This window comes from Oxyura jamaicensis, chromosome Z (assembly GCF_011077185.1).
Source record: "Oxyura jamaicensis isolate SHBP4307 breed ruddy duck chromosome Z, BPBGC_Ojam_1.0, whole genome shotgun sequence".
Taxonomy (NCBI): Eukaryota; Metazoa; Chordata; class Aves; order Anseriformes; family Anatidae; genus Oxyura; species Oxyura jamaicensis.
Window position 1 is genome coordinate 28698691 of NC_048926.1, and position 16602 is coordinate 28715292.

General features: G+C 36.6%; 1 protein-coding gene across 5 annotated transcripts in view; it reads left to right on the forward strand.

The window, feature by feature from the left end:
- The window catches only part of SMARCA2 (SWI/SNF related, matrix associated, actin dependent regulator of chromatin, subfamily a, member 2), a 120748-nt gene that overhangs the window by 65795 nt on the left and 38351 nt on the right, over positions 1–16602 (forward strand). For all 5 annotated transcript variants that reach the window (XM_035309099.1, XM_035309100.1, XM_035309098.1 and 2 more), the window contains 4 exons: positions 3054–3220; positions 6180–6343; positions 8278–8505; positions 16108–16185. In XM_035309099.1, coding sequence (XP_035164990.1) covers positions 3054–3220; positions 6180–6343; positions 8278–8505; positions 16108–16185 — 637 coding nt within the window. The remainder of the gene's footprint in view (positions 1–3053; positions 3221–6179; positions 6344–8277; positions 8506–16107; positions 16186–16602) is intronic.

Below are 16602 nucleotides of genomic sequence, written 5' to 3' on the forward strand. Positions count from 1 at the left end.
TGTCAAGGAGTCTTGTATCATAAAGAGAAACATTCACCTTAAACGGATAATGGTAACAGGAACCTGAAGATGGATTATAAGACTCTTTAACATCAGATAGGTGATTTGTAGACAGGATCCTTCTCTTCACTGAAATTCCAGTTCTCGGAGTTGGATTATACATGTTAGAAATATTTCTGGTTCTATAGAAAGTGTATTTTGTATTGTCTCAAGGGCCTTTTTTCTTTTTTTTTCTTTTTTTTTTTTCTGGTAAGCCTAAATTGTAGTGGCTATATTCATTGTTCTTTTTTTTTTATATACTAATTTATATGTCAAAGAGGATCTGTCTAGAAGTTCTTACATGCTTGACTGGATGTCTAAATAGCTGTACAGCTATGTTTGTCTTTTCTCATAAAAGGCCAGCTATAACTCTCCCATCGTTCTGCTAATCCAGGCTAAAAAGTAGAACTTGAAAGATGAATGTCCAAACATCTACAGCGTGCCACAGAGTAAAACTGAAATCTTTCCAAAATCTTTGTGCTGCTTCTGAACTACCATGTTTCTCATGCGTCATCTGATTACAGCTATCTACAACTGAAACCTCTCCTGTCAAGATTCTTTTATGATGGATTTCACATGTGCCAACTTGTATCATTTGTTTGTACTGAAGTATAACTAAAGTTTAGTGGTCAAACATAATTTATATTTAATTTATACAATTCCCATTATACTATTTTTAAGGATCATTATTTACTATATATACTATTACTATATTAGTAAATATTATTTACTATATATGCTATTATTAGTACCCCTTTTACTATTATTATTAAATATTATTATTTATTATGCTAAATGGAAAATCAGATTTCAAGTTTGGGGTATCAGCCTCTGAAGGATTAAAGGAGTAGATGTTTTGTTTTGTGTATGTTGAGTATACTCACTGTGTTAGTCTTTGCCTGTATATACAGTTTGTCAGACACAAGTGTAAAAATTCTAGCTCAGAAGCAGTTGTACAAAGAAAAAAAAATAGAGTATTAAGACTACAGGGAAAATAAGTGTCACCCATTGTCCTGCTTGTGGAGACAGAAGATTGCTTGGTTAGGGTAGCATTGGCTAAGCAGATGACTGTTTTGAGGATTGCTTCCATCGTTCTTTTAACCACATCCACATTTTATTGCTTTATTCCATGTCTATCATGTCCATTTTAGGGCTGAGTCTCACTTGTCTGTGCACATGGAAATGCAGTGTATTGAAATTTCAGAAAATAATTCAGAGTTAAACAGGATAATGTGGTATTTTCTCATTCTGAACAAAAGCAAAATTATGTTATTCCTAAACTGAATTCAAGTATATATATCATTCTGAATTCTTCATAAAAACATTTCCTTTCAGCATTCCATCTCTCAAAGCTCAAGAGTGTTCTTAGCTCTTGACCTGCATGAAAATAGGAAATTCCCTTTTCTTGGTTAAAGATTCCCAGTAGAAATTAGTTGGTATCAGGATGCACTACAGAAGAATTCTCCCTGATATTACAAGTTCTCAGTGTAATGGTCAAGCATTTACTATTCTGAATAATGCTCATAACTAGGTGACTTGCTGATCAGAGGCAAATGACAGCCTTATGATATATGAAAATGGCTTACCATTTTCTCAGTAGTATGGAGTTCAATTTATGAAGAAACTTAAGGAGAATTCTTATCACAGTATATTTTATGTCCTTGTATAGGAAGACTGAGGAGGCACAGGACACATACCTAAGGCAAAATATACCTGTACTGGAAGTGTTATACAAGGATTTTATGACCCTCTATCCCTTTCAGGACAACAGTCAGAGAAGATTGTAAACTGACATCTTCCCTTCTCCTTATTTTGAAACTACATAGATCTACATCTGAGATATATGATAGAGATATATTCATAGATCTACATAGAAACTACATCTGAAATTTATCGGAATGACTCTTCAGATATATCATGTAGGATTTTCTTCTCTTCCTTGTTCTTTTTGCCACCTTCTTTTATCTCTTTACCATCTTTATTCCAAATTAAAATAGCACATCTTTCATTAGTTATTCAAAAGGAAAGAGACTGATTTTCTTGGCACTTCTTCATCCAGCTGTCTGTAGATGGCTGCCTTTGAAGGAAAGGTGTGTATCTTCCACCTGACCTCATTCTTATTCATATTGTAATGACACTTCTACTATTGATTTTTTCACTAGTTCAGCAGTTCGGTTCCTAAACAGTTTTGTCTTTTGCTGAGTGCATACTTGTGAATGCAAATCAGAAGGCTGCATGTCTTGTGGACTTGAGTATATAGTTACTAATGATAAGTCTTATTTCTAGAGGACAGAGTCAAGGTTAAAAAAAAAGTTATGTGAAATTTATTTTCATGAAGTTTATCACTGTCATGCTGATTTAGTCGTCCTCTTGACTTTTAATCATTTTCTTGGTTATGGCTTGCATTTTGGCCATAGGAGCATGTTTTGCAATTCATAGTATAGAAGAGAAAAAAGCAGTTAAACAAAGCTACCAAACATCATGCAAGTCTGTTAGTGGTGCGTGTTTAAAGGGTCAAGCTTCTCTGTGTATATCTGTGTATATTAGTCCAGTTTGGAATGCCTTGATTCTATGCACATAGTAGTTAAGTGGGAAGGGAGTTGTTTCCAACATACACCTGATAAGTGCAACTTGTAGGTGCCAAAAATGCCAGCTGAAGGGAAAAGTAGCAGGTGAATATCTTAACTGATACAAGATTTATCTTGCTGAGAAATAATTTTTGTTTTTTGAAACAGAATTCTATTTTCACTATTTATCCTAAAAGTAGATGTTCCATGTGGTTGAAGGGCCACCAAGTTTTTATAACTAAAGAAAAAAATCTTGTTTCCAAACAAGAATTCATGTAGGTGCTTATTTTTATTTTAATCAATGTAAAAAATTTGAAAGAGAGAAAAGTGCTACTAGTCTTGTTTACCTTAATTGAATCTCTCTGTTAAACTCTGACATGTTAATGACTAAATTTTTTCTAATTGGAGGCTCATTCTGGTATTTACTGTGCTTTTTCTCTTCAACAGAGCTGAGCTTTATCGGGCCTCAGGGAAGTTTGAGCTACTTGATCGTATTCTACCAAAGTTACGAGCTACTAATCATCGTGTGCTTCTTTTCTGTCAAATGACATCACTCATGACCATTATGGAAGACTACTTCGCCTTTCGAAATTTCCTTTACCTGCGTCTCGATGGTAAGCTGAATGAAAACAGAGAATAAAGAAGTTAGGAGCTGGCATGCTTGACTAGTTTGGGTCATGGGACACCTGGGTTTTCTTGCTAGTATGCCAGTGCTGCAATGTAACTATACAAAAGTGCAAGCAGGTTCAAAAATGATTCAACAAATCCATGAAGGGAGTCTGCAACGGTATTTGTCGTGAAGATATGGCTACAGAACACTAAGCTACACTATACTAGAATTCTACCTCTTCTTACAGAGAAGATACTGAGCAGGGTGTTATTTTGCTCCTCTCAGTAGAGCTGATATTAAGTACTTCTGTTTCCTTGTCTCTTTGACTGTTTTTTTTTTGTTTGTGTGTTTGTTTTTCATCTGTTTAACCTGCAAGCCATTAGACTGAGGGATTGTTTTGAAGAACACTCGGGTCTGTTCCTGGAATGCAGATTTTGTGGAGATCTACAATTCAAGGTCCCAATCAGTTGTCACTGCCTAAGTTGCCTGAAAATATTCTCATGATGAGAGGCATTAATGCCCATATTTTGGCCAGATTCCAGTGAAATTAATTGATTGGTGCCTATTTTTAGTACCATTGCCGTTCTCCACAGGATAGCAGAATTTGAGTTTCAGGTAAAGTGGTACCTACAGATGTCTTTCTGAATTTCAGAGGAAGGTCAGTAGCCTCAGTTATATCTCAATATGTAGATATGCTTTATTACCTGTAAATGCAAAAAGGATTTAGAAACATAATGGAGGAATATCAAAAAGAAAATACCTAAGAATTGCAAATTCTATCTGAAACTTAAACCTATTTGAAAGAAGTTTCCATTTTGGCCTTCTTTCGTGTTGATGGTCTCTGTCTCACACGGACCTTCTTAAATATTAATTACTTTTTACTTAATGTATTTATCTCACAAACTATAGTATTATACAGAACCAGCAGCATTTATCAGATTCCTTTTTTAATAGAAAAGGAATTATATAAGAAAAATATGAAGTAAGCATGAGTAAAATGAGGGTTTTAGGTCTTTCGACTACTCTTGTTACAGCATTTTAAGTTGGCTCGTTGCTTTAGGCTTTATATGGCAGAACAAAATAATGTTGAGAAGTATTCTAGTTCTTTTCAAACATGACTAAACATAAACTTCAAAAACTGTTATCCTCAAATGTAAATATGAGTTATAAAACTAAAAATCAGGGTAATGAAACTAAGATACAAATTAACTGTCTTGGAGCATCACAGGATGTTTTTGTCAAAACCAGCTGAAATATATGGTAACATGCTAACAAAACCCGCATTGCATCTCTGACCTACAGGTGGTATGATGCTTCCATTTAAGACAGCTGAATTATAACACATTTAAAATGTTATATGTTACCATACTTGATGTGTTCTAACATGGAGTCTTTCAAATGCTAGAACATCAATAGCAATATGCAGTATGGTAAATATAGCTCCTTTTCCTTCTTCTAAGGTTTTGTGGGTAATTAATTAAATTGAGTGAGATGAACACTTCTGTCATCTTTTCCAGTTATATGATTACAAATACCTCCATACTGGAATGTAACATATACACATAGATTGTATTTACTTGGTGTTTTCATGCACTTCTTAAAGAAATGGGTTTCTGTGGGCCAGTGTTTCTCCTGTGTGACTGTACTGGATTCTGCCAGGATGGAGTTAACTTTCCTCATAACAGCCCATGTAGTGCTGTGTTTTTCATTTGTGGCTAGGCAGAGTTGATAACACACCAGTGTTTTGGCTGCTGCTGAGGGGTGCTTGCACAGTGTCAAGGCTTTCTCTCCAAACTGCCCCTCCCACCCAGCAGCCTGGGGAGTGAGCAGGAGATGGGGAGGGGACACAGCCAGGACAGCTGACCCAAACTGACGAAAGGGATATTGTGTGCCATGTGACATAACGCTCAGCAATAAAAGCTGAGGGAAAGGAGAAGGATGCAGGGACATTTGTGGTTATGGTGCTAGTCTTCCCAAGCAACCGCTGTGTGTACTGAGTCCTGCTTTCCAGGAAGTGGCTGGACATCTGCTTGCTGATGGGAAGTAGTGATTAAATTCCTCTTTTTGCTTTGCTTCTGTGCGCGGCTCTTGCTTTTAGTAAACTGCCTTTATCTCAACCCATGACCTTTACCATCTTATTTTCTTTCTGTGTCATGTTGAGGAAGGGGATTAAGAGAGCAAATGGGTGGAGGTCTGAAAGTCAGCCAAGGTCAATCCTCCTCAGTAACAGAAGAACTTCATCTTCAGTGTTACACGTGTATTTATACCTGACTCAAGATAGCAGACTCTTTGATTTTCAGCTATAGACAGAAGATTAAAAAAATATAAAGCGACTGTTGGCCCAGGCTGAGATGATTTATATATAGTTTTGTCAAAACATGAAAATTCATCCAGTTTTCAGATTTGCACAGTTCTTGGTTTTTGCTTAGAATTTTGTCTAGGTTTTTACCATGATTGAATTCCTTTCTGTCTCTCCCTCACCCATGGTAAACCATTATGCTCAAGATACGACGTACTAAGAATTTTCAATCCTTTCATATTAGTGATGGCTCTTAAGGGAAACAGTGACGTTTTCATAAATTTGAATAAACAACTTTTAAAAATACTTAGATTCTGTTGTGACCAGAACGTATTAATCAAAACTGCAGCTCTATTGTGGTTGTGTATAATAACTTCAATTGTAATTTATATGAATCATCAAAAGGAGTAACAATGTTCACTGACATTTTAAAATCCACTTTTGAAATGTCAAAAAAAAAAAAAAAGCTTAAATATTTAGCAGTCCTTCTCTCACATGTAATAGGTAGTCAGTTGACCAGAACATCCATGGACAGTGTTTGTATTATAGGAAATAAGCAGAGATGTCAAAGAGCAAGTGAGCTAAAATTTCACTTCCACATGTACCCATTGTGTTTAGATTATTTTAGTTCACGTTGTTATAGAGTGTTTTTACTTCTTTTCAGGCACAACAAAATCAGAGGATCGAGCTGCTCTGCTGAAGAAATTTAATGAGCCTGGGTCACAATACTTTATCTTCTTGCTGAGTACAAGGGCTGGAGGGCTAGGCTTGAACCTCCAGGCTGCTGATACTGTTATAATCTTCGATAGTGACTGGAATCCTCATCAGGTTATTTTTATTTACTTATCTTCAAGCAATTTGCAAAGAATTCATGATGCTTTTTTGGGTTGTTTCTTTAGCATGTGTCTGTATACTCTGGGGCAAACAGAAAAGATCAAGGTACATCACAAAGTGCTACATTGAGAGGAGTTAGTAAGACAGACTCCTACAACTAAGAAATGCTTTGGTTTGAAGTAATTCTGTGTCTATGTATATATTTTATCTGAATCTCATGGAATCCTCAGTTAGGTTTCTGCACCAGAAGCATAGCTGTAGGTTGTTCTTCAACCCTTAGGGCATTAACAAGTATCTCCCTATTTTGATTCTTCAGTAGGTTGCAGCATTTTAGTAAAGGTTGTACAGAGTGCTGCCTGTCTCAAGAAGTTAGTTAATGGGCACATGAGCACACCAGTCTTGATCTGAGACACTGAACTTGCACTTTTTCTATAGGTAGATAGAGGTGAGTACAGGTCACCAGACAATGAGGGTATCAAACTACTTCAACTTAGTTTTTTTTTTTTTTAAAGAGGGTATGTGTTGCTTAGCGTCGTTTTATTTTTTATTTTTTAAATCGGGTTTGGGAAGTTTGAAGTTTGGAACAATTACATTTAAAGGCTTCAAAAGCACTTCTGAAGGCACTTGGTTCTTTGTATTTTTAGTTATCTCCAGACCATGTCTAAAAACTTCTGTAATGCAGTGTCTTGTATATTTCAACAGTTAGCAATACGTCCTTGCAGCAAAAATTACAGAATGTTCTCTGTAGAATCTAGTGAACAGATTGCTGAACTACAAAATATATGCAGTTTCACTTCTCTTGTGGTTGTGAGTAAATTGTTAATTTCAGTAAGCAGCATGCTAAAGGTGAATACTTCTGTTGTTTGCTTATTTTTTTAAGCACTTAAACAGTGTATTTCCAGAAGTAAAACCTTCAATTTACTCACCTTATCTGTGCTTCTGAAAATGTATTACATAAACAAATTAACATTGTAGGCTCATCTTGACTGCTATAAAAATGTCAAATATACCTTTAAATTCCAGCAGCCACATTTCATGGGTTGTTAATGGCATTGCAAGAGAGAAGAGCTAACAACAGTAGTAAGAGTTGGAGTGAAATGGCAAACTCATTTTCTGGTTTCCTCTTGTTTCTACTTCAAATGATTTCTGTTCTGTGAGGTAGCACAAAACTGTAGTAGCATTTTGAACTTAGGTACCCTTCATTATCTGATTGCTGAAACAAACACACTGAGAGTAGGAGTTCATGCATTTCTTTTTTCTCCAAAGAAAATAGTTATAATTTTGAATTAGTAAAAGTAGTTCTTTACCAAACATCTACAGTGTGCTTTTTACTTCTGCTGTCTCTGAGTGCAGTCACCTGAACAAAAACTAGTGGATTTATGTTGTTCTAAAAATAATTTAAGATCATTTTTAGGCTGTTTTAACACAAATATTTTAAGATCAATATAAAAGCCTATTTCACAGATAAATTTTAGTTAACATATTTATGAATTAGTAACTGCCTTTTGTTAAATAAGTTTATATATGAATTTTATACAAATATACTTTTCTTTTCCTGGAATCAAGAAATGTTTTACTTTAGGGTTCATTCTGGCTTGGAAGGTCACAAGCTTCGAGTAGAAGAGAAAAAATAAATACTTAAGCCCTTCTCAGTCACTGCACATGCTTTCAGGAAGTGTTTAGCTTACTGTATGTGCAGTGTGTGGAGCAAGTGCATTTTTTTTTTTCACTTTTTCTCCCTGTCTGGGTCTGAAGTAGTTTTGGGAAACAGAACAATCAGGAGTGAACTATGTGAATTATGGTAGACTGTGGTTTGAGTACTTCCTTCTTATGTCAAAGGAGAACTCAGCATTATAATGTCCTTTAAGCAGAGAGTGATTTGAGTAGCACACTTCTATAAATCATTCTCCGTGTTCTTTGCCTCATAGGACTTGCAGGCCCAAGATAGAGCTCATCGAATTGGTCAGCAGAATGAAGTTCGAGTCTTGCGACTGTGCACTGTAAACAGTGTGGAAGAGAAGATACTTGCTGCTGCAAAGTATAAGTTGAACGTGGATCAAAAAGTTATTCAAGCTGGAATGTTTGATCAGAAATCTTCAAGCCACGAAAGGAGGGCTTTTCTACAGGCTATACTGGAGCATGAAGAAGAAAATGAGGTAAAACGTAGTTAGAAATAATCAGTAAGAGGATGCTTCAGGGGATACTTACACTTTTCATCAAAAATTGTTATCTCCTTCAAAATTAGAACTGTCAACATACTCTTTATCATCCAGTCAAAGAAATAATGTTAGACTATGTAATAGACTTTTCAGACGTACTGAATAACTAGGACTACCTAGTTTCAAACAAGTAAGAGCCTGCTTGCCTCTGCTTTTTCATTTTGGGTCCTGGGTAAGAGTTAAGATGTGCTTTGAGCTTAGAGCAAACCAGCAACATAGCTGTTTCTTTCTGGTGCTATATCCAAACTGGAATTCTAGTTACTGGAATTCTCCTTTTCAGGAAACAATTAGTTGTCTCAAAACAGCTATCAAATTTTTCTTTATAATAGTGGGAACTGAGATTGTAGAAACACTAATCGTTTATCCCATTGTGTTCTTCTTTGGAATTGGGATTGTGGAATGGCAAGCCCCTTCTTTTGCCTGTCACTGCAGATTGTTCTCTTGCTGTGAACAGTGTTCATAATTTGGATCAGCACTGCGTTTGGGATAGATAGTATAAATGTATTAAGCTATACTGAAGACACTAACACAAAAAGTCCCATGCTGCAATGATTTTTCCTGACCCAAAAAAATGACATGTGTTGGTTAAAGACTGCAGAGATTTCTTGCCTCTCGGTATGGCTTGAACCACCTGTACCGGTATGGTACACGCGGAAAGAAAACAAGACTCTATAGTCTGTTTCACAGTCATCTTTCATTATGTGGTGTAAATTTTCAAAGACCAAAGGGTTTACTTCTTCAATAATTAAACCTTTTGTATAAACTCCTTTTTATGTTGTTGTGCACACAGAAAAACCTAGTACATCGTTAAGAAAATGTTTGCTATTTTGTACCCGTTTTAGTATTTTTCATAAGAAATGAATTAAATTGTCTGCTTTATAAATAATGATTATTTGTGTGAATGCAGAAATGGTATGATGTATGTGTACTATTTCTGACGAAATGAAACCTTACTACTCATATAGCCATCACCATCTATATGAATGTGTATAAACTTTGAAACCAGTAGAAATCTTCTGGCAACCCTGTAGATTTGTTTTTAAAATTGAGATCTTCCTGTTGTATTTTCATGTAGAAAATTCCACAGAAAATATTTATTTTAAAACGTTTCAAAAGCTCAGGACTGCAGTTCAGGCCTACTTGGCGTGCCTTATTTGATGGATGACTTTAGAGCGATTTACTTTTTGTTAGTTTTTCAACTATATTTGGGCGAACATGCACAGATTTAAACAATGTTTGCTTACTATAACCTGGTGTCAGTCTTTAAAGCACAAATTGGTGTTATAGTTTGACTCCTAAAATATATATATTTATTTTTAAAATAGCTTCAGTAACATTTAATTGCTCAAAGTATATTTGGACAGTTTTTATCTCTCCTTGTGCTTGTTAAGCATAGTCATACTTAGTAACAGGAAATTTAAAAAAATCTAGTCTTCCCTGCCTAGTGCTTAGAAAACATCTGAAAGGGAATATATCTGCATAATTGAATCAATTCTGAAAAGAGCTGAGGCATAACTTACCTAGAAATACATTTTTTGTTTGTGCTGTGTCCCACATAATGCATTTTCTCATGATGACTCGATCTTCAGTATCATGAAGAAGAGACATTACCAGGTGGTATATAAATTGCTTTGGAGTTGCTCCAGTCCAATATATTAAATAATAAAATTATAGTCGATAACGTGTTTCTTCTGAAAATCAAATTTAGTAGTAGACAAGGATGTTAGAGCCCACCAAACTGAATTCCAAATGCAGAGCAACAGACAACCATTTTCGTTTGGTATGCTTTAGTGATTTACACTTCAATACTTGAAATTAGTGAGGTATATTCATTTACAAAAAGGGGTTCACATAAAATCGTACTGGTCTTCTAACAGTTCATCTGATAATTTTATTAAAATATACTGACTTACAAGAAATAAACTGTACATGGAGTACTATTTTTAGTTGTCTAAAAATCTAGAAAACAATTGCATGATCTTGATCGTATTAATTAGCTGATTCTAATGACTTGCCTGAACTGTTTCTTTCAAACTTTAAAGTGTTATCTTTTTTCTTCTTTATATATATATAACAATTATTGCAATTATTTTTTTAATAACAGTTTAAAAGATCCATTACCCATATACATAAAATCAGGCACACAGATCAGTAATATAACCAAATACTTCTGACTCTAGCTTAACATTGGTATCCTTCATGCTCAGCTACAAATTCTGCAGCAAGATAGATTTGAAAATCATCAAGTGTTTAAAAAGAATTACTGCCTAGGCAATTAGAGATTAACTGTTCTAACGTATGATTGCTTAAAATACCATGGAGAATAATTTGAGCTGGTCTGTCATCCATATACTCTAAGAACACAGGTTCTAAACATGTTTTTATATACTATTTTTTCACTAATTTATTTTTTCTTTTAGGTATGCTTTCTGTTGCGGAAAATGTATAGAATTTCTCTGTCCAGGCTGCTTAGAAGTATTTGGCAATAGTTTTGAAACAATTACATTGTCATTAGACAATGTTACAGCTCAGGGTTTTGCTTTTTTCTTTTTCATACTAGCCTTTGAAAGGGCGTAATATGAAGAACATTTACCTCAAATGAGATTCCATATGGATTGTAGCCATAATGAAGATGCTGTCTATGAAAATGTTTTATTGGAACAAACAGTTCTGATACTTTCATAGATGAAAGTCATTAAAAATGGGATGATTAAAACAATTCATTGGTAATCCTTACCATTATTAAGATAATATTTTCACATGCATGGGACACAATATAGATTAGGCAAGAGTAATGAAATATCAGGCACTTAATACTAATTTTGTGGCTTCATGAACTGGCTTAGGCTATTGAAAGGTTTTTTTAGTTTGTAATTCTTTTCATCATCCTTTCAAAATCCTGATCTGATTTCATAACTGTCCTGTTTTCTATTTCTGTACCGTTCTCACTGGAGAGAAAAATACAATAAAATTAAACTGTAGAAGAGACTTAAGACATCAAGTAATTAAAAAATCAGTAAATGCACATATACACACATGCATAGGGCTGCCTTAGTTCAAATGACAAAGACTTTAAGCTGTTTCTTACACTCTTTTGAAGGATTTTTGGCAATTTGTTATAGATTATGCTGTTTTCTTAGGCACAGGATGCTTTTATTTAACTTTGAAATTTCCTGTATTCCCCTACACCTCTTCTTCCTGTTTCCTGTCCTACACAGACACACATTCTGTATATATTCTGAGGTATATATACACTTACAAAATACACATGAGTTTTAAAAAAGGAACAGCTTTCTTCCAGATGTTTTATGTTTGAAACATAAAAAAAAAATCCCTAAAGGCTAAGCTGCTACTACAACTCACCGTCTTACATGTTATTAATAATAAAAAAGCACAATGAAAAGAAAAACAAAAACAGAAACAAAACAATATCCTCAAAATAGCAGAATAGGTCTTTGCCAAAGCTTTAAAGTAAAATTTCTCTGTTAACAGAGACTATGCTAAACTGCCCGAACACTGAAACATTTGAGGGAGTAAGAGGGATTGAATTTGCACCACTCTGCATTGGTCAGTCATTGCTTCTTCACTGCAACAGCATTGGAGATAAAATTTGGGTGACAAACGAGGGAGATTGACAAGAAAAAGTAAATCTCACCAGTTAAGAATTATTAATATCAAAAGAACTTTGACCTGCAAATATGGACTAGCACATCTAAAGAAGAGATTGCTTAGTGACTAGCTAGTTAAATATTTCCATGCCAAGCAAGCTTTAAACTTACATCCCAAAGCTTTTCATTCAGGTATGAAGAGCACCATGTTCTGCTTGTACTTTAGTTCTTCTAAATGCAGCATCAAATCCCACCAGCTCTTCTTTTTTTCTTTGCTCTCTTTTTTACTCGTTTTTCCACTTTTAGCATAACGAGTTATAACAAAGAGACAATTTCTGTGTATTTAGAAAGATACATTTGAATAATATGAATGCGTGACAGATGATTAGAAGAAACTTGCTCGTGGAGAATTTTTTGTTGGCAATGGAGTTCATAAAATCTGTTTGGTAATGTAATTCATTTAGTAATAGAAGGATACAGGCTATTCAGGAAGGACAGGCAGGGGAGATGAGAAAGTGGTGTCACGGTGTATGGTATTGACCAACAGGAGTGCCTGGAGCTCTGCCTGGGGATGGACGAGGAGCTGGCTGAGAGTTTATGGGTTCAGATTAAACCGAGGGCAGGGACAGGTGACATTATAGTGTGGGGGTCTGCTACAGGCCACCTGACCTTGAAGACTGAGCTGACAATGGTTCTCTAAAGAATGGAGCAGTCTCACATTCACAAGCCCTGATCCTCATGGGGACCTTGAACCACTGCAATATCTGCTGGAGGGACAACACAGCAGAGCATAAGCATTCCAGGACGTTCCTGGAGTGCACTGATGGTAACTTCCTATGGTAACTTCCTTCTCCAAGTGATAGAGGAAACAAAAAGGAGAGGAGTTAAGCTGGACTTCATTCTCACCAATAAGAAGGGGCTTACAGGGATTGTGAAGCTCAAGGGCAGCCTTGGGTGAAGTGATCATGAAATGCTAGAGTTCAAGATTCTTAGGACACCAAGGGGGGCACACTGCAAGCTCACAACCCTGGACTCCAGGAGAGCTGACTTCTTCAAGGATATACTTGGTAGAGTATCATGGAATAAAGCCCTGGAGGGAAGAGGGGCCTAAGAAAGCTGGCTAAGGATGACCTGCTCCAAGCTCAAGAGCAATGCATAGCAGCAAAGGGGAAGTCAGGCAAAAATTCCAGGTCTTCGTGGATGAACAAGGAGCTCCTGACCAAACATAAAAAGGAAACGTGAAGAGGGTGGAAACAAGGACAGGTAACAGAGGACTTCAGATAAATTGTCTAATCAGCCAGGGATCAAGTTAAGAAAGCTGTAGCCCAGAGAATTGAATCTGGCCAGGGACATCAAGGGGAACAAGAAGGACTTCTGTAAGTGTATCGGTGATAAAAGGAAGACTTGGGAAATTGTGGGCCCTCTCCTGAATGAAACGGGAGACCTGACTACCTGGGATACAGAGAAGGATGAGGTACTCTATGAATTTCTTTGCTTCGGTCTTCACTGGCAAGTGTTCTAGCCATGCTTCCTGTATCACAGAAGACAAAGGCAGTGCCTGGGAGAATGAAGAACCGCCCACTGTAGGAGAGGATCAGGTTTGAGATCATTTAAGGAACGTAGAAGTGCACAGGTCCATGGGTTCTAATGAGATGTATTGAAGGGTCCTGAGGGAATTGACAGATGAATTTGCTAAGCTGTTATCCATCAAAATATTAGCTAAGCCACTATCCATTAAAATATGGATATAATATGGATCAAGTGTACCCTTAGCAGTTTTCCACACCAAGCTCTGTGGTATGGTCAGCTTGCTGAAAGGAAGGGATGCCAACCAGAGGGACCTGCACAGGCCTGAGAGGTGGGCCTGTGTGAAAAATCTGCAGGCAAAAAGGCTGATGCAAGGTCCTGCACCTGGGCTGGGACAATCCCACACATGAAACAGGCTGGAGAATGAGAAGATAGAGAACAGCTCTGCAGGAAAGAACATGCTGGCTCCTGTTGAGCTTTTCGTCCACCAATCCACCATTTCGTAGCCCAGAAAGACAACCATAACCAAAATAAGTATAAATGGCAGGTTGAGGGAGGTGATTCTCCCCATCATCTCTGCTCTCATGAGACACTTCCTTAGAGTAAAGTGTTCTGCTTTGGGTCCTGCAGCACAAGAAAGACATGGACCTGCTAGAGTGGATCCAGAGGAGGACCACAATCAGAGGACCAGAACACCTCTCCTGTGAAGACAGGCTTAGCAAGTTGGGGTTATTTAGCACAGAGGAGAGAAGGCTCCAGAGAGACCTTATAGCAACCTTCCAGTATCAAAGGAAAGCTGGGGAGGGACTCTTTGTCAAGAAGTGTAGTGACAAGGCGAGGAGTGGTGGCTTTAAACTAAGGGTAGATTTAGATTGTATATTAGGAAGAAATTCTTCAACTTGATGGTGGTCAGTAACTGAAACAGTTTGCCCAGAGAAGTTGTGGATGGCCCCATCCCTTATGGCAAAGCCAAGCTGGATGGGGCTTTGAGCAACCAGGTCTGATGGGAGGTGTCCCTGCCCATGGCAGGGGGGTTGGAACTGAGTGATCTTTAAGTTTCCTTCCAACACAGACCATTCTGTGATACCTACCTACTTGGTAACATGATTTTTTGGACTAATAACACACAATGCAGTTGGTGCTATTACAGTTTCTGCTATGGGATCACTTTTGTGTATCTTTTTTTTTTAAGGTCACAAGTTACTCTAAGGTGAAAGGAAGCATGTGAAACTTTCCTGGGGGTAACTTTCTTCGCTGATCATACAAGATGCAGAAGAGATATGTAGACTTTTTTTTCTGTGAAGGAGCATTTGACTAGGAGTGAGAAGAACTGTCTTGTTGTCTTTCTAGTTTATTATTTCATGATTAAGTTATATGTACCTTAAGTTACAAAAGTGGTAGGAATTGCGTTAATAAAAATTGTACTCTTTTCTGAGCTGAAGATGTCTTACCAGTGGCAGGAAAATTGGAAGTGTGGGTATAGACACAGGCTTTCTTTTGTTTATTTTGGGTAAAGAAAGAATGCTACACAATTTAGGCTTTATTTACAGCATTCTATACTCCCATTTCTCTAAATAATGAACATGAATTTTCATTAAAAATGGTGTGTCTGGAGCATACTGTAACATAGGGTCAATAAGCCCTATGGTGGAACCAATCTGTAGCTTATATTTACCTGTCTCAGGTTTGAAATTTGCTTTCAAAATAATTCAGAGAGGGGAAAATTAACATTCTGTAGCCAGCTTGTATTAAAATGGTTGTAAGAGCAGTTTAACTTCTTAGTTGAATTCTAGACTTTCTGATTTTTCCAAGGGATGTTCTGCTTTTATGAAATAATTATTTTTGTCTGAAAGACAGAGGTTAGCATCTCACTTTGTAAGCAGCTGATGATCAAGAGAAAGAGGGATTCAGCAATCTTTTTTTTTTTTTTTTTTTTCTCCAATCTAGTGACAAGGTGGTGGTTTTTTTGTTTTGTTTTGTTTTAAATGTAGGGCCGTTTTCGGTCTCCTTGCCTTGACAGCAAAGACCTCATTGTACAGAATGGTATTTCTGAGGCAGTACTGTAGAACAGCAGAACAGAAGTGCATATATTTTAACTGAAGCACTAGCTGTGCTTCTGACCCAGGAAAACCACAAACCAAAATTTCCTGGTTACATGTTTGCTCATTTCCTCATTCTCAATTTATGAAAGTGGTAATAAGTCCCAATTGTCTCTTATGATGTCTGTTTTGCATTACTTCTGAATTGCTGAACGTGTTAAAAGTTTTAGTTTTGGTTTGAGTGTTTCGTATGCCTCCTGACAGAAGGAGGGAGGCTTAGTACGATGCTGACATGATGCAGACTGTTGCTTCACATTGAACGTGAAAGCTTCTTTCCTAATACCTTTATCCATCTATGTGACCAGGAGGAAGATGAAGTTCCTGATGATGAGACTCTGAATCAGATGATTGCTCGACGTGAGGAGGAATTCGATCTCTTCATGGTAAGGATGATATGATTGTAAGTAGAATATCTTTTCTAGCATTTTTACAATGCTTTTAATCTTTTATCATTTTAGTGTTGGAAAACCTTGTTAGAGGAATAGTTTTATTTACTTGCATTGTTGCATTACTTGCATTGAGGAAAGAAGAACAATCTACTTAAATGCAGGTTTCCTCACAAGACAGACTTCAGAGATCCTTGCAGACAGTAGTGGAACAATGCCAATCTGGAGGAAGATTCTGGCGTGACATAAGACAGTTTAAAATTGAAAGCCACTGTTTGGCTTACTAGTTCTACAACATGCTTTTCTTTTTTAGACATTTCTTCTCTCTTTTGTGCTATGATATTGGCAAAGACAACTACAGGAACTGAGCAAGATAGTAAATTAGTAGATTGATAGTGCTGGTCTCTGAGTTAG